Below are 18,631 nucleotides of genomic sequence, written 5' to 3'. Positions count from 1 at the left end.
AGGATTTTTCCCGCTGGTTTTTCCTAGTAAGATTTTAACGAGGCACAATACCTTTTAATGAACATCCAATGAGGAGTGTTATGAAAATAATTATATTGTGAATGTCCATTTATTACTCCGCTATAGATAATCTTCCTAAAGAAGATTATCCATTTAATACTCTGTTGAAATTTATCTACAAGCAGCTGATGCAGGCAGGTTGCAAGCAGCTCAATGAAATGATTTGCAGCAGCTTCTTATTAAACAAGCAGGTTGCAAGCAGCTCATCCATACAACTTACAAGTAGCTAAAGAAAAGCCTTGCAATTGCTTCCTAAAAAACCTCGTAGCTGCTTCCTTTCTTCTATAAATAGAGAAATTTTCAGTTCATTATGTACATAAAGTTTAAAATTTGAATAATATATAAGTTTTTCTCTATATTTGTAAATACTTTACGGTTTTTATTTTATAACAATAAAGAATAAAAGTGACTTATTTCAAATAGTTTAAGAGTTTCTTTAGATTCAAACCGGGTATTGGATAGGACTAAAGAGTAAACCCAAGGGATCGAAACTGCAATTTAGGAAGTTGTACCTATCTTCTTCTCCGCCCACTTGCCTTTCCTTAATCCTTCATTTTTTTCCAAACCAACTCACTGTTCTCTCTCGACTCCGTTAAACCCTACAACAACATCATCTTCTCCTCTCTTCTCTCTCAAAAAAATTGTCCAACAAAGAGAGAAGACGAGATAGGAATATGAACCCGTCACTTCTCCTCACTACCAACCAACCTTCTGTAAACCCCACCACGACTACTTTCTTATCTCCTTTTCTCAACCCTACTCCTCTCCGTTTTACCCGTAAAATCTCCCAGAAACGCCGCCATTTTCTCTACAATTATGGTTTATCTACTGTCCGTTCATCTGCTTCTGACAAACCCCCTTCGTCGTCTATTTCGGTCAAGCCAGATGTCTTCGGAGGTAAGAAAGAACTTTCTACTATTCAATCCCTCGTGGATGCCATGTCACCGCCCATAAGAATAGCCAGCTCGGCTTTAGTATTTGCTGGCGCTGTGGCTGCTGGGTACGGGCTTGGGGTTCGTTTTGGTGGGTCCCGCAATGCTGGGGTGGGTGGTGCTATTGCTCTTGGTGCTGCTGGTGCCGGCGCCGCTTATGCATTGAATTCCTGTGTTCCTGAAGTCGCGGCTATTAATTTGCATAACTATGTGGCTGATTTTGAGGACCCCGCTGCCTTGAACAAGGAAGATATTGATGCAATTGCTAATAAGTTTGTCCACTATACCCATTTGATTTATTCATTTATTTATTTGCCAGTATATTTACCGGCAACTAATGCTTGCACCAACCAAATTTATTAATATGTGCTATTTCTTGGATTTGTGACTAATGCCCCACTTAAAGTTAAATTAACATGAGTTGGTGCAAACACCGGGTGTGCGTAAGTTTATTCCGTAGCGGGTTGCTTGGATAGTGCAATTCTCAGGGAAAAAAAAAACTCTAATGCGGATGCTTGGACCATTTGCTTTGATTTGGTTCATTATCTTTGTGATTAGCTCAGTAGCCTAATTATCATTTTATTTCTGGCTTAATGACCTTTTAGTAACAATTAGTTATTTCAGACAATTGACCGGTGCTGTGGCTGGATTACAGACTATTTTGTGTCCCAAACACAGTACTATATATATGTGTGTGTGTGTGTGTGTGTGTGTGTTTCAGTTGGGTAAGATAAGAATTGATTGAAAGGGTAAGCTATTGTTTAGATGATAGATAAGTTGGACTGGGGAAATCATTTTAGCTTTTTCTTCTAGAACTTATTTATCAAATTCCATGTTGGCTACTTTATGAGCTTTCACGCACAAGTTTTATCAGAGTTCTCTAACTTTTCTAGTTTTGTTTATCGATGTTTGCCACCTCATTTATTTACCCCTTTACTTCTTTTTATTGTTTAGGTATGGTGTCAGCAAACAGAATGAGGCATTCAATGCGGAGCTTCGTGATATATATTGCCGGTGAGTGATAAATTGTCTGTGCTGAAGTACTAACTTGTTACGAACACCCTGGCTGACATGAAAGCTGCATGTATTTCTAAAAAAAAAAATTTGAGTAAGTGAAAGTTGCATGTATTTCTTTTTACATAAAACTGAGACAAAACCTCTTCAATGTATTATCACATCTCTCTCCTTTTTCGTTTTCGGTTTCTTTTGTGCTCTTTATTTCTTTTTTCCCCCAATTGTCGTATGACAAAATTTTCTTTATATGAGTTGCTTGCCTGGGAATAGAAGTAGCAGAGTTTGACCCTATTAAGCACTTTGTAGGGCAAAGTATGGTTTTGTAGTTAATTGGTTGCTTGCTATGTCCAAACATATTGATCTTGCTTCCTTTCTGAGATGTTTTTTCCTTGATTAAGATCCCCGAAATGTTTAATGTTGTCTCAACTTTTGCAGATTAAAAGAAAAGAAAATATTTGTCACCTTTCTGCCTTTACTACTTCTTGCACATGCTTTTCTATACTATTTCAGTTCCTTATGACCCAGAAAGTATCAAAATTGCTATCCTTGTCTTGGCATATTGACCCAATTACATTTGAATGCTATAACTAACATGGCGTGATACTTGTTTCAGACACGTAAAAGGAATCAAGCAGAGATTTTTGCTTATTCATTTCAAATGATTATTTTGAATTTTAAATGTCCTTTTATTTACCAGTGACAGGGCCCTTCGAACTTATCAGTTTTAAACATTTTTAGCTTATCTGCACTTTCTTATGCATCAAATTTGATTTGTGTTCAGATATGTATCTGCTGTCTTTCCTACTGGGACTGAAGAACTTAGAGGCGATGAAGTTGATACCATAATCAAATTTAAAAATGCATTGGGAATTGATGATCCAGATGCAGCAGATATGCATATGGAGGTAACTTGAAGTATTTATTTGATTCTGTACCTCAGCATTACAATACTTCTAGCTGTGGTGGGCTTGCAAAGTTAGAATGTTATGTTGATGAGCTACGTTTGCTTTAATAAATAATTCGTTAAGTGTTAAGAAACTATACATGTTGGTTTCTCAGATTGGTAGGCGAATATTCAGGCAACGACTTGAAACGGGAGATCGTGATGGAGATATAGAACAGCGTCGGGTGGGTCATCTCTTCAATAGCTTTAATTTCCACTTTATGGCTACTGTACCGCCTTTAGTTATCAAAGAACAATAAATGGAACTTGACCATTTCTGACTTCTCCAGTGCAGGCATTTCAGAAGTTGATATACGTCTCAACTCTCGTATTTGGAGAAGCATCTGCATTCCTTTTACCTTGGAAACGTGTTTTCAAGGTTACTGATTCCCAGGTAGTGGATAATTCGATGCATCTCCGTTGGCCCCTTCGATTGTGCAGTGCCATGCCCCACTTGTGGCTTTAACATTTCTGTCTTCTGATTGAAGTTGCTGTCATTCCTCCTTTTTCTGTATCCCCTTCATTTATGTATTAGATTCCTAAGTTATCTGGCTCCCTACTACCTTACCATTTCTCAAAAAAAAAAAAGAAAAAGTTGTCTGACTCTCTACTTCATTTCACCTGTTTTAACATTTTTGTCGTTAGGTTGAGGTTGCTGTCAGGGACAATGCACAACGATTATATGCTTCCAAGCTTAAGTCTGTTGGCCGAGGTAAATTTGGTCTACTGATGCCTTAGAAGGCACTTTTTGTTTTTCTCTAATGTATGAGCCATTCAGAGCAAATCTCTTCACATGTTTTCTTTTGTATCGCCGAATGAAACTAATGCTTTTCCAAAAACTTTCAAACTACTTACTTTTTTGCTTGGGATTTTCTATTTCTATTCTTAAATTTTTCTCTCTATTGTGGTAATTTTATCAAATCAGCCTATGTTCTTAAGTTTGTCTCTTTTGTGGTATATGGTGCTTAATCCTGTATAAGATGAATTGTTACATGAGGCTCCTTGTGCTGCATGGGTTTGGTAGGTTCCACTCGTGCACCGAGTAGAGATTCTTTTCTCTGGAAGTCTTTCTGTCACTTCAAATTTCTCGTTGTCTAGTGATATATCATATTGGTTTATGGGTTTTGAGGGCGTTCTGGCAATAGCTCTTGAATCTGGATGTATATTTATTCTTTATTCTATAGGGTAGTATCGGTCTTTGTATGGATTTTACCAGCCTTATATTGCAAATGCTAATTCTTTCATTAATTACACAAATTCAACTCCTAGTAGCTAACGGACCTTGCAATTCTAAGTTATGGTGGTGTTGGGATGAAGTTCTTTCAGTTGTTTTTTCATTATTTAATTACTCCACTTTACTTCAGAAACTTTGCATGGTTTATTTAACTACTTTACTTGTTTCTCCAGATATTGATGCGGACCAGCTGGTCAGTTTGAGAGAAGCACAGCTTGTATATCGGCTGTCGGATGAGGTAGTGCCTAAAAAAAATCACATTTCTACTTAAATACATCGTTGTAAAACATTCTTTGCTCCTTGAAAAAAGAGAGAAGACTGTTTTGAATTTGTTGCATGATATTCATGATCGAATTTGCTATATCCATGTATTCGGTCATCATTAATATGCCCATGACTATTTATATGTTTGCAGCTTGCAGAAGAGATGTTTAAAGAGTATGCAAGAAAGCTTGTTGAGGAATGCATATCACTTGCTGTTGGCAGTTTGAAATCAAGGACAAGAGCAACGTAAGGTCTTAAATGTGTTTAACCTCTTAAAAAGGGAACTTTGAGGCATATCCGCGACTTGAATGTCACAGGATAAATCTTTTACTAGGCAATTCTGTGTAATAGAAATGGGATAACTCGTGCAATTTCTAGCACGACATAATCTTCCATATTCTTTCCTTGTATCATTTGTTTAATAAATTGATTGGGCCATTCAGCAGGGAAGCCACACGTGTGATCGAGGAGCTTGATAAGATATTGTCATTTAATAATTTGCTAATTTCACTGAAGAACCATCCTGATGCTAGTCGCTTTGCTCCTGGCATTGGGCCAGTTTCCTTAGTAGGTATGTTTGTTGGTGATCTTTGCATGACTCTTATAGAACTTGTTTTAAAAGTCACTGGTCTCTCTCGAGTCTAAGTGAAATCCTTTCACGGAGCTTTTTTCTTTCAGCTGTTTGTTGTTTGTGTGTCAGTTTGTTACCTGGAGTTAACTTTCCCTTTTCCTTATTCTTTTCCTTCCTGTTCCTTCAGGTGGCGAGTATGATGGTGATAGAAAGATGGATGACCTAAAACTTCTCTACAGAGCATATATTACAGATTCTTTGTCAAGTGGTCGGATGGAAGAAAACAAGGTATGGTGATTAAATTTCTCTCCTTCATTCTTTCTTTATAGGGTTTTTGGAATTTCCCTTTTCTACTTTCGGAAAGTTTGAGATTCTCTCTTCTTTTTTTCTCCATGCATGTCGGATTAAGTTATGTTTAACATATATTTGCTTCTTGGGAAGGGCTTGAAAAGATTAAAGGGGAGGGTTATTCATTGATATACTTTTCCTATGAAAGATGGTTTATCCACCTGCTTCTGTTGTTGGGTATGAATGGACAAGAAGTTAAAGGAAAAAACACATTTCTTTTTATCCAGCTTCTTCACTATATTAAACTTCTGGTACAGGTTAAAAAATTAATACTTGTTGATTTGCTTTCCTATGGAAGATAGCTTATGCACCCCCTTGTGTTTGATATTACTGGACTGGAGCAGACACATATTCTTTTCTCTTTTCTAGCTTTCCTGTGGTTGAAAATGCTGACATGGGAAGACAGAATATCCCTCCATTTTTACTCCCTTATCCCGTATCTCTTGCTTGTCCTCCTGCCTCTTTGTTCTACTAAACTTATCACAATGGAAGTAGAACAAAAAAATGGATGATGTGGAAATATTAGCAGAAAACTGGTGGCGGTGGGACCAAGATTTATAAGTTATTCAATCAAGAGGATTAGCATGACCTTTGTGCAAAGGTGACATGCACTAAGCTAAATGTGGTCTGAGTTTTCTGATGAGGATGAAAGCAAGAAAGACTAGTTTGATAGCGGCTCTTGTCCTAATTATGCTAAGTTGCACACTTGCACAACTAGGCTTGTTGGCTTCAATTGCTTTTCTCTAGAGGATCTCATATTTCTCGAGATGAGAGTGATATACACATGTATTAACATATTTTGGTAGAGCGGATTATAGAAGGGAGCTCTTGGTTGTCAGCATCATATGTATCACATGTGAGCTATGTCCCTAAAAACATGTCCAATGAGAAAAATATAGCACAAAAAGCTGTAGTATGTTGGGCGCACCTAAGGCTGCAATGTAGCCAAGTGGTCAATGAAGTGGTTAAGAATCATGAGGTCTTAGGTTCAAATCCAGCGGAGGCAAAAAATTAGGTGATTTCTTCCTATCTGTCCAAGCCTTGCTGGGCAGAGTTACCTGGTACCCGTTGGTGGTGGGAAGCATCAAGTTTTTAGTGGAATTAGTCGAGGTGTGTGCAAGCTGGCCTGGCCACCATGGTTATTTAAAAAAAGGTTGTAGTATGCTGAGTCCTTTCTTTTGTTTATATCTACATTGATCCTTTTCTTACCCTCTTTTTTCTTTTATTTCCTTGAGAACATTCATCTTTTAAAAAATTAGAATTATGAAAAAGTACATGTATGGTTGTTGAATTTCATTCTTGGTATATATGTTTCTGCCACAAATATATTGATGATATATTTGGAGTACCTTTCTATGAAAACATAAGGTGATAAAAAACGTAGATAAGGTTATAAAATAGGGTAGATAATAAATTTGGAGTAATTCAACTTTGTTAAATCTTGCTTTGTGGGGTGTAGGCTGATATCACTACAATATCTAACGATCTTTTGATAGGTTCATACAAAAAAATGGATGATGTGGAAATATTAGCAGAAAACTGGTTGCTGTGGGACCAAGATTTATTAGTTATTCAATCAAGAGGATAAGCATGACCTTTGTGCAAAGGTGACATGCACTAAGCTAAATGTGGTCTGAGTTTTCTGATGAGGATGAAAGCAAGAAAGACTAGTTTGATAGCGGCTGTTGTCCTAATTATGCGAAGTTGCACACTTGCACAGCTAGGCTTGTTGGCTTCAATTGCTTTTCTCTAGAGGATCTCATATTTCTCGAGATGAGAGTGATATACACATGTATTAACATATTTTGGTAGAGCTGATTATAGAAGGGAGCTCTTGGTTGTCAGCATCATATGTATCACATGAGCGCTATGTCCCTAAAAACATGTCCAATGAGAAAAATATAGCACAAAAAGCTGTAGTATGTTGGGCGCACCTAAGGGTGCAATGTAGCCAAGTGGTCAATGAAGTGGTTAAGAATCATGAGGTCTCAGATTCAAATCTAGCAGAGGCAAAAAACTAGGTGATTTCTTCCTATCTGTCCAAGCCTTGCTGGGCAGAGTTACCTGGTACCCGTTGTTGGTGGGAAGTAGAAAGTTTTTAGTGGAATTAGTCGAGGTGTGTGCAAGCTGGCCCGACAACCATGGTTATTTAAAAAAAGGCTGTAGTATGCTGAGTCCTTTCTTTTGTTTATATCTACATTGATCCTTTTCTTACCCTCTTTTTTCTTTTTTTTTCCTTGAGAACATTCATCGTTTAAAAAAAATTAGAATTATGAAAAAGTACATGTATGGTTTTTGAATTTCATTCTTGGTATATATGTTTCTGCCACAAATATATTGATGATATATTTGGAGTACCTTTCTATGAAAACATAAGGTGATAAAAAACGTAGATAAGGTTATAAAATAGGGTAGATAATAAATTTGGAGTAATTCAACCTTGTTAAATCTTGCTTTGTGGGTGTAGGTTGATGTCACTACAATATCTAACGATCTTTTGATAGTTGCATACAAAAAAAATGGATGATGTGGAAATATTAGCAGAAAACTGGTGGCGGTGGGACCAAGATTTATAAGTTATTCAATCAAGAGTAGCATGACCTTTGTGCAAAGGTGACATGCACTAAGCTAAATGTGGTCTGAGTTTTCTGATGAGGATGAAAGACTAGTTTGATAGCGGCTCTTGTCCTAATTATGCTTAGTTGCACACTTGCACAACTAGGCTTGTTGGCTTCAATTGCTTTTCTCTAGAGGATCTCATATTTCTCGAGATGAGAGTGATTTACACACGTATTAACATATTTTGGTAGAGCAGATTATAGAAGGGAGCTCTTGGTTGTCAGCATCACATGTATCACGTGCGCTATGTCCCTAAAAACATGTCCAATGAGAAAAATATAGCACAAAAAGCTGTAGTATGTTGGGCGCACCTAAGGCTGCAATGTAGCCAAGTGGTCAATGAAGTGGTTAAGAATCATGAGGTCTTAGGTTCAAATCCAGCGGAGGCAAAAAATTAGGTGATTTCTTCCTATCTGTCCAAGCCTTGCTGGGCAGAATTACCTGGTACCCGTTGTTGGTGGGAAGTAGCAAGTTTTTAGTGGAATTAGTCGAGGTGTGTGCAAGCTGGCCCGACTACCATGGTTATTTAAAAAAAGGCTGCAGTATGCTGAGTCCTTTCTTTTGTTTATATCTACATTGATCCTTTTCTTACCCGCTTTTTTCTTTTTTTTCCTTGAGAACATTCATCTTTTAAAAAATTAGAATTATGAAAAAGTACATGTATGGTTTTTGAATTTCATTCTTGGTATATATGTTTCTGCCACAAATATATTGATGATATATTTGGAGTACCTTTCTATGAAATCATAAGGTTATAAAAAACGTAGATAAGGTTATAAAATAGGGTAGATAATAAATTTGGAGTAATTTATAAATTTGGAGTAATTCAACCTTGTTAAATCTTGCTTTGTGGGTGTAGGCTGATATCACTACAATATCTAATGATGTAATAATAGAGTTTGTTTAATCATTGCGTGCAAATCAGTCAAAAATAATTGCATGCAAATCAGTCAATGTTCTTCTTTGGCTCTTTTTAGTTGCACGCAAATCAGTCTATGATCTTCTTTGGCTCTTTTGATAGTTGCATGCAAATCAGTCTAAGTTCCTCGTCATTATCACATAAGGATTACTCTTAGCTTGATTCAGGAAAATAGATTTCTCACTGATGAGATGGTTGTGGGACCAATCCGTTTCTAGACTGATTTGCTTGTAAGATTGGAGTATATTGGATCATTGTTTAATTAATGTGTTCAGTTGATTCTTCTCCCTAACAAGTAGGAGTTCCCGTGCATCGTCTCTAGGCCATTTGATTTTCTTCTGTTTGTCATTTAGTTGTATGCCTTTTAACCGTTCAATGTTATTTCTTCTTGTAGCTTGCTGCTTTGAACCAATTGAGAAATATATTTGGTTTGGGGAGACGAGAAGCAGAGACAATCACATTGGATGTCACCTCAAAAGTATACCGTAAACGACTTGCTCAAGCTGTTACCAGTGGTGATTTAGAAGCTGCTGAGAGCAAAGCAGCCCATCTTCAAATGCTGTGTGAAGAATTAAGTTTTGATCCGCAAAAGGCTCTTCAGATTCATGAAGGTAACCCATGACTTTACTGTAACTTATCTTCTAATGGATATTGAGTGACATTTTCATTTTCAATCTTTCTGTAGAGGGAAGCTTCTTGTTAGTAGTCAAGTTTTTAATCACTTCTAGGAGTGCTAACAGGAACTTGTTGAGGCTATTGGTTTGAGTTTCAGTTGATTCATCTGTGAGGCAAAGATATAACTGAACTGTCCATTCATTACAAGAGTGTCGACTTTCTCTTTCTGATTCGGTACTAAAACCTCCTCCTGAAGCAGTCCTTGAAACTTGAGTTGTCTCCATTTCTGCATAGTGCATAGCATGTCAGTTGAAAAACCAGCGACTAGCTTCGCCCTGAAGCTGGAGTTGAGAATAGGAGAGGTGTTTATAGTGTCAAGAGTTTACCGGCCATTAGTAATTTCATTTTATAATTGAACATCCTAATGTTGGTTCTGTTAGTTGTGTTTTCCGTTTTTGGAGTGTTGCAAGTGAGGATGCAAAATGTTGAGATTTGAGAATAAGGCTATAAGATTAGAGAATGCTTAAGGGCACCATCAACCAAACAAGTAGACCTAGGGAGGGATTAGAGAATTTTTTATGTTTGTCCTATTGGCTTGTGAACAACATTGACCACCTATCTATAGTATCTTGGATTCTGTGCTCCAGTTTAGTCAAGGTTTTTTTTTGCGCCGACAATGCTTTGAGCCATCTAGGTAATGCCTGTGTCGTCTTATGAACTAAGTTTTTTTTCTGAAATATGCAACATGAACTTTACTATGTGCCTGACGCATTCATCTGAAACGTTTTAAACATTGTGAAAAGATAATTTGAACTGTTGTATTCTGTCACTGGAAAAGCTTGTCTTTACTTTTCATTTTCAGAAATCTATAGGCAAAAGCTTCAGCAGCTTGTCGCTGATGGAGAACTTAGTGATGAGGACATGAAGGCATTGGAACGCCTGCAGGTCATGCTTTGCGTTCCCAAGCAAACAGTTGAGGCGGCTCATGCAGATATCTGTGGCAGTTTATTTGAAAAGGTAACCACCAGTCTCTTCTCTATTTATGCTGCGTCAGTTAGTTCATTTTTATGCTATGCAGCTGATTGGGCTGTAATGGCATGAGGCAAATTTTGCTGTGGATTATAGTATTATTATTATTTTAACTTTTTTAAAGAACATTGTGATATTTAGTCCAAGTGGGATTTTACTAGGTTATTGTGATATTTAGTCCTAAAAATTGCTTTGATCAAGTTGCAGTTTGACCCCTGAAAGTCGAATACGAGCAAAGATTAGTGTACATTGTATGTGTGAAAATGCACGGGAGAAAAATCTATTTTATTAACAATGATACAGTGAGCCCTATATATAATACATATTCTACTCCTACTACATATAGGACTAGGACTTATTCTACTTCTACTACATATGGGACTAGGACATATTCTACTCCTACTACATATGGGACTAGGACTATTTACATAACTATCTAACACTCCCCCTCAAGCCGGTGTATACAAATTATATGTACTGAGCTTGTTACATATGGAACTAATAAGAGGACCAGTGAGAGACTTGGTGAAAATATCTGTGCAAATTGATCATTCGACATACAAAGCCATAGACTCCCCCTGAGCAACGAAACCATGTGGTTGCTGATAAATAGAAGTTGGCCGAAAGGTCGCCGGAAAAATTTGAAAATAGTGAGACTAAGCCAAATTACACGCTACAAAATAGGTTCTAAAACACCACCAGAAACAGAGAAACTTTTCTGGAAATTACTATTCATGTCGGGAAATTACTGTTCACGCCGAATAAAGGGCACTGCTCACGCCGGAAAAAATAAAAGTTGTCAGAATTTGATGTAATTTATATGGATAGGCTCGGAATCACCAGACGAGTAAGTTGTCCTGAAGAATTTTTGTCAAAAAGTGGCCGGAATGGCTCACACGCGCCAGAAAAGTTACTGTATCTCGCTGGAGCCGTAGTTCCGGCGGCGCGTGAGGGACTTTCTGCCGGAGCGATTGACTGTTTTCGAACAAGATGATAGTGTTGGTTTTTGCATAACACTTACCGATGAGGAGATAACGCAAATCAATCTTGAGTCGTCAACCGAAAAGACGCACGGTGACTGCCTTTTCTGTTCCGATGGGACTGGAATTTCTGGGGTTTAGTCGCACAAGGGTTTCAGATACGATGGTGGTACTGTATATGCACTGTAACACTGTAGCGGTGATGAACCTTGGGAACAAGACGAAGTTGCCGGAAAATTGCACGCCGACAAGATCTTTCTTCTCGGATGTCGGTGGAATGACGCACAACTATAATTTTCTCATTGAAGCTCTGATACCAGGTGAGAACGCACGAGAAAAAAAAAATCTATTTTATTAACAATGATGCCGTGAACCCTATATATAATATAACATATTCTACTCTTACTACATATGGGACTATGACATATTCTAATCCTACTACATATGGTACTAGGATTATTTACACATAACTATCTAACAATATGTATTTTTCTCCAATTAATAACAACACGTTGAAGCAGTCTAGTTTCTGTGCTATCAACATGCATAGCTTTTCTTTCATGAACGAACTTGTCTACTGCATGATAAGATCCCATACTGGCAGGAGTCTTCTCTTCTCTTGCTCTTTTGGTTGTTTTCCATCAACTCCTTGCTCTCCCCCTTTCAAACGTAGTGGCAACAAAATCAATTTGGTCAATATGTCTCTTCAACAGCTCTGCAATGCTCCCTGTCGCTCTAGTCGCAATTGTACTGTCTCCCCTCCAGTACAATAACTGATCCAAGATCAAAAAGGCCTAGAATCCAAGAAATTTAAGTAGTCCAAGAATCCATTTAAGATAATGATTTCTTTTCCATAAAGATTAGGATTTCTTATTCTCTCTTTTAGTAGGATTATATTTGTAGTTCTAGTTAAACTAGGATTGTTAGTTGGTATGTTCCTACTAGAATTCCTTTTCCTATTTTAGTTAGAATAGGCTTTTCTTAACTTTATTCTATTTCTAGTTTAATTAGGATTAAGTTTCCTTAACCTTATCAATTTTACTCATTGTAAAGCCTATTTAAAGGGCTCAATATGCTGAAATTAAAGATTGGTGATTAGTTTTTCCAAGTTTTTGCTTAAAAAACGTGATTTCTCTTTTGGTTGACTCTTCTTTCTTTATTCAACGCTTCTTGCAATCTTGCGGGATTGAGGAACATGTGGGTAAAATTCTTTTCATCTTACATTCTTCTCACGTGAGTTTGAAAAACGCTTTCACTAGTTTTGTGAAAAACTTTAGCGGGGTGTTTTTGTTTTTCTCTCTTCTTTGTGCTTGAGAGGTGCAGAACCTTGAAAGTATATCAATTTGGTATCAGAGCATAGGTTCCAGGTCCATGTCACCAGACAAGCAAGTAGCAAGTTCGAGATTCTCTCTAATTGATTTGGAATTTAAAATTCAGAAATTATGAACTAAAGTCCTTGAACGAGATAATGAAGAAATTATAGTGCAGCTAGATAGCTTGACGGAATCCATGAGGCATTTGACATAATTGGTCGAAGGTTTGGTGCTTCAAAATCAGCTACCAAATTTGCTACAATGCCTACAACCTCCACTACCACATAACATGCCAGTGCTACCGGCCTACCGCCACGCTAGCACTTCGATATCCACTAATTCAATCGCAAAGAGCTGAAGAGGTTGAAGTTGACCAAGGCACCTTGCCCAAGAGACGAGTAACATGCATTGGGTCCACAAGTTGAGGATTTCTTAACATGCATTGGGTCCACAAGTTAGAATAGGCTTTTCTTAAGATTAGGATTTTTTTTCCATAAAGATTAGAATTTCTTATTCCCTCTTTTAGTAGGATTATATTTGTAGTTCTAGTCAAACTAGGATTGTTAGTTGTTATTTTGTTACTATTAGAATTCTTTTTCTTATTTTAGTTAGAATAGGTTTTTCTTAACTTTATTTTTATTCTAGTTTAATTAAGATTAGTTTTTCTTAACCTTACCTATTTTACAACAAGGCCTATTTAAAGGGCTCAATATGTTGAAAATAAAGATTGATGATTAATTTTTCTAAGCTCTCACTTCAAAAACATGATTTCTCTTTTGGTTGACCTTTTCTTTATTCAACGCTTCTTGCAATGTTGCGGGATTGAGGAATGGGTGGGTAAGATTCTTATTGTTTTACATTCTTCTCACGTGAGCTTGAAGAACACTTTTGCTAGTTTTGTCAAAAACTTTAGCGGGGTACTTTTATTTCTTTCTTTTTTCTTACAACGTGAAGAAGCTCTATGATAAGCTAGCAAAATATAACTTGAAACCTGGTGAGCGCTGGGTCCCATTCTTTATTATGTAGCAAATCTTGCGCCATTTATGGAAGTTGTTAGACTCGAGGACGAGTCTTTTTCAACCAGGGGAGAATGATGCAAGATCAAGAAGGCCAAAAATCCAAGAAATTTAACAAGTTCAAGAATCCATTCAAGATTAGGATTTCTTCTCCTTAAATTAAGACTTCCTAATTCTTGTTGTAGTAGGATTATTTTTGTAATTCTCGTCGTACTAGGATTGTTAGTTGATATTCCATTCCTATTAGAATTCTTTTTATTTTTATTTTTATTTTAGTAAGGGTATGTTTTTCTTAACTTTATTCTTATTCTAGCTTAATTAGGATTAGTTTTTCTTAACCTTATCAATTGTACTCATTGTAAGGCCTATTTAAAGGGCTCAATATGCTGAAATAAACATTGGTGATTAGTTTTTTTTAAAGCTCTTGCTTCAAAAACGTGATTTCTCTTTTGTTTGATTCTTCTTCCTTCATTCAACGCTACTTGCAATCTTGCGAGATTAAGGAACGAGTGGGTAAGTTCTTTTCATCTTATATTCTTCTAACGTGAGTTTGAAGAACGCGTTCGCTAGTTTTGTGAAAAGCTTTAGCGGGGTGCTTTTGTTTTTCTCTTCTTTGTGTTTGAGAGTTGCAAAACCTTGAAAGTACATCAATAGCGGTGATAACAATTATTTTGGACTGTAACCAAGTAATGTCCCCTGTCCTAAAAAAGCAAAACCAATACGGAAATGTTTTGTCTTGCTATGCCTGATACAAACAGATAAAATGAATCGAAGAGTCGGGGTCATAAACGAAAATCAAACTAGTTTAATTCTAAAAACCAAGAACGTCAAGCCCCATTCCACAATTAATATGCACTAAAGAAAACTAAGTAGAGGTACCCATTACTTACTTTTCATCTTCCTTTTCTTCGATTCTTTAGAATGATTTGGAGTTGGTTGTCAAATGGATAGATTTTGCCTCTACATTTTGTCTTCAGCATTCACTTTCTCTCTTGTGAGAGAATCATTTTTCCAGATGGGTTACTTATAAAAAAAATGAATACATATTTCAAGATGGTTATTTGGCACTGAGCTGCAGGAGTAAGTCTTTACAGTGCGTTAGTTCTTGTGGCAACAAAATCTTCTTGCGAGGGAAAGTAGCTGTGCTATCAATGGGTTTCTAAGTAGAGAACCAGAAGGAAGTAAACAATGGAGCAAATCTTGTTCGTTTAACTGTCTATATAGTTAGCTTTTTGTAGAAAGCATCTCTTTTCCTTTTTGTTCTCGGTCCTTCGAAAATTTGCATCTTATGCTACAGGTAGAATTTGCATAAAATTTGCATCTTATGCTCCCCAGGCCCCACAGTGTGGGATAATACTGGGTATGTTGTTGCTACAGGTAGTAAACTTAGGATGATTGAATGGAGTGAAATGCAAACTTCCCCCACTAAAAGCAAAAGAACAAGAACGATTTAACTTTCATTTATCTGTGATTTGGTTGAAGTTCCAATTTTTTCATCTAGTAATTCAGATGTTTTCATAAACTTTGGTGGTGCTGAGTGTACTTAGTGATTAGAGTTTATGTGTACTGAGTCGAAACCTGCTAGTAGGGTTTGCTTGTCTGTTTGCAACAACTATTCTATTACCACGTATGATCTGCAGAAAGCAGAAGCCCATTGTCAACTGTAGTAGTATGTGGCATCATATGTACCATAATACTCATTCTACTGAAGCAGGCAGTAGTAAATTATTTCTCACCCCCCTCAATTTTTCGTCCCTCTCAATTTATCATCCTCAGTCGTTATATATATGTGCATACATATACCTGCATCAGTATGCACCTCTCAGTATGTAGATAATAGGAAGCTCCTGATTGGAGCACTGTCCCATTCCATGTCCTCTGCCAGCTTGTTTTCCTATGTCAATTATAGCGAGTTCTTCCACACTGATTTCTCAGATAGTGTAGAATTAGTTGATTTGGCATTGTCTTGTTACGTACAGTAATCACATTGTAACAAGCCACGTTGTTAGAGATTTTGTTTCTTAGATTGAGAGTTTTTAGTTTTCAATATTTAAGTGGGTTGATCTCTTTCAACTTCTTATGGTGCAAAAGGTGTGAAATTGAGCTAATCTGATTCCCTCCTGTCACCCAATATAAATATTGTTGGCAGGTGGTTAAGGAAGCAATTGCTGCTGGTGTAGATGGTTATGATGCTGAAATCAAGAAATCTGTGAGAAAGGCAGCATATGGTTTACGGTTAACCAGGGAGGTTGCCATGTCTATTGCTAGTAAGGCAGTAAGTACCAGGATGCTAATTCTCGTTTACAGCTTGTAAAAGTTTAATTTGATTCCACAATCAGAAATATACCTCGATATCTTTCTAATTACATTCAGTGCCTTGGCTTCACAAATACAGGTCAGAAAGATTTTCATCAGTTACATTCAAAAGGCCCGAGGATCTGGGAGCCGCACTGAACAAGCCAAAGAACTGAAAAAGATGATAGCCTTTAATAGTTTGGTTGTGACTCAACTAGTTGCGGACATCAAGGGTGAATCGTCTGATACACCACCAGAAGAGCCTCAAAAGGAGCAGGTTCAACAAACCGACGAGGAGGATGGGGAGTGGGAGTCCTTGCAATCACTAAGGAAAGTAAAACCCAGCAAGGACAATTTGAGAAAGGAAATCCAGACTGAGATTTCTCTCAAGGATGATCTTCCGGAAAGAGACAGAACTGATCTTTACAAGACATACTTGCTCTTTTGTCTAACTGGGGAAGTTACTAGAATTCCTTTTGGGGCCCAAATCACCACAAAGAAGGATGATTCAGAATATGTTTTGTTAAGTCAACTTGGTAGCATCCTTGGGTTGACTGATAAGGAAATTGTTGAAGTGCACCGAAGTCTAGCTGAGCAGGCTTTTAGGCAACAAGCTGAGGTGATCTTAGCTGATGGACAGCTAACCAAGGTCAGAATGGAACAGCTTACTGAATTGCAGAAGAATGTTGGCTTGCCACCTCAGTATGCCCAGAATATAATAAAGAGCATCACAACAACAAAACTGGCGGCAGCCCTTGAAACTGCTGTTGGTCAGGGAAGGCTGAGCATTAAGGAGATTAGAGAATTGAAAGAATCTTCAGTAGATATAAACACCATGATATCTGAGAGTTTACGTCAGAATCTTTTCAAAAAGACAGTGGATGATATCTTCTCATCTGGTACTGGAGAGTTTGACGAAGTAGAGGTATATGAGAATATCCCAAAAGATCTTAATATTAGCGCTGAGAAGGCCAAAAAAGTTGTTCATGAACTAGCTCGTAGCAGATTATTAAACTCGCTTATTCAGGCTGTATCCCTTCTGAGGCAGAGAAACCATAAAGCATTGGTATGAGTCTGATCTGAAGATGCTATTGGTTTTGCGTGAATCATGTCGTAATTTTGCAGTTTTAATGCTTCTCTGTGTTTTTGTAGGTTTCATCTCTCAATGATTTGTTAGCTTGTGACAAGGCCGTTCCTTCGACCCCATTATCTTGGGAGGTGCCAGAAGAACTGTCTGATCTTTTCATCGTATATGTGAAGAGTGATCCCGCACCAGATAAGTTGTCCAGGTTACAGTATCTGTTAGGTATAAGTGATTCAACAGCAGAAACTTTGAGATCTATGAAGGATAGAGAACTACCAAATGGGGTAGGGGAGGAAGAGTTTGTATTTTGATTCTCTTATAGCTTCTGATGAATGTCTGAATATCAGGCTAGAGAGAGAGAGAGAGAGAGAGAGAGGTACTGGTAATTTTTTTCATTTAATGTAGTTGAGGGTGTCTTTGTGCTTTAAGATGTGAGCCAGAAATGGTAGTATCGTTTTTTTTGGTATTTAGTAACTGGTAGAGAACTGTTATGCTATTTGAGTTTCTTTGTTGCTTAGTTGCAAGTTGGACTCTCCTCTTTTCAGAAGGGAAAGGAATTAAAATGTATCAATGAAAAGATTTAATGCAAGGCTTTTGTGTCTCAATTTCCATTTCCTCAACTCAACCCACATCTAAAAGAAAGTTTCTTCTAAAAATATTCTTGATTTTACAATTATATTTTCGTATTCTAAAAGTTTTGTGGATATTTATGAAATCTCTTTAATATTGGTTAAGATTCTCAACAAATCTTAGCCTATAAAGAGGGATTCTTTTATTTGGAAAATATAAGCACAAGAAAATAATGTTCTTATTTGAAATATTTGAGAAAAATATTTGTCGGAAAATGAAATCATAGATATAAAAATAGAAGAGCAGCGTTCTCGAATGCTATCTTTTGTTGCTTAGCTGAATCATGGAGGTAGTAGTGTTAATATTCTTCCGGTTGTCTTTACGGACCTCTAACATTTGTTAAAGGAAATAAAGACTTTATTTGAATATCTTAACATTCCAAACTCTCTCTTTTGCATGTTGGTTTCATTATTCGTCCACCCGTACTTTGGATCTTAGTTTGGTCTGGACGCAATATTATTGCAGTATTTCTTTGCGTGATAATGGTTGCAAGGCTCTGTTTTTGTTTTGTTTTGTTAAATAGCTACTAACGATTCTAATTGTAGTTCTCTCCTAAGGTTTATGTATTGATGTGTGTTCAAGGAGCAAGTTTCCAGATAGTGCTCTTGCAAACAAAGTAGTGACTAGGAAAGTTCATTGCTGCAAAACGATTTTTCAATATCCATAAAGTCTCGTAACATTTGCCATAAAATGGGCGATCAAAAGATCGAATTACTATGGTGGCCGTTATTTCTAGCGGTTGAAGAAATTTGTCCAATAGTGATA

General features: G+C 37.0%; 1 protein-coding gene across 2 annotated transcripts; it reads left to right on the top strand.

Moving 5' to 3' along the window:
- Positions 1-513: 513 nt before the first annotated feature.
- On the top strand, positions 514-17,841 carry LOC107785958 (protein TIC110, chloroplastic). Of its 2 annotated transcripts, none has more exons than XM_016607390.2 (15): positions 514-1,264; positions 1,947-2,006; positions 2,788-2,911; positions 3,066-3,134; positions 3,245-3,343; positions 3,595-3,661; positions 4,357-4,421; positions 4,599-4,693; positions 4,891-5,018; positions 5,206-5,306; positions 9,299-9,515; positions 10,382-10,536; positions 16,007-16,132; positions 16,253-17,218; positions 17,305-17,841. In XM_016607390.2, exons 1-15 carry the CDS (start codon positions 735-737, stop codon positions 17,545-17,547), a joined length of 3,045 nt encoding a protein of 1,014 aa, XP_016462876.1. In that variant the 5' UTR covers positions 514-734; the 3' UTR covers positions 17,548-17,841. The 2 variants fall into 2 exon arrangements, with proteins under 2 accessions (XP_016462876.1, XP_016462877.1); XM_016607391.2 differs by having other exon boundaries at positions 556-1,264; positions 4,894-5,018.
- The last annotated feature ends 790 nt before the right edge of the window (positions 17,842-18,631 follow it).

The sequence above is a fragment of the Nicotiana tabacum genome, chromosome 23 (genome assembly GCF_000715075.1).
Source record: "Nicotiana tabacum cultivar K326 chromosome 23, ASM71507v2, whole genome shotgun sequence".
Classification (NCBI taxonomy): domain Eukaryota; kingdom Viridiplantae; phylum Streptophyta; class Magnoliopsida; order Solanales; family Solanaceae; genus Nicotiana; species Nicotiana tabacum.
The sequence above is the reverse complement of the archived record's forward strand: the minus strand, read 5'-3'. Positions and strand labels throughout refer to the sequence as shown.

Coding starts and splice junctions, on each gene's coding strand:
- LOC107785958 (XM_016607390.2), top strand. CDS start 735: ATGAACCCGTCACTTCTCCTCACTACCAACCAACCTTCTGTAAACCCC. Junction 4,422..4,598: donor TATATCGGCTGTCGGATGAG/GTAGTGCCTAAA, acceptor ATATGTTTGCAG/CTTGCAGAAGAGATGTTTAA. Junction 5,019..5,205: donor TGGGCCAGTTTCCTTAGTAG/GTATGTTTGTTG, acceptor CTGTTCCTTCAG/GTGGCGAGTATGATGGTGAT.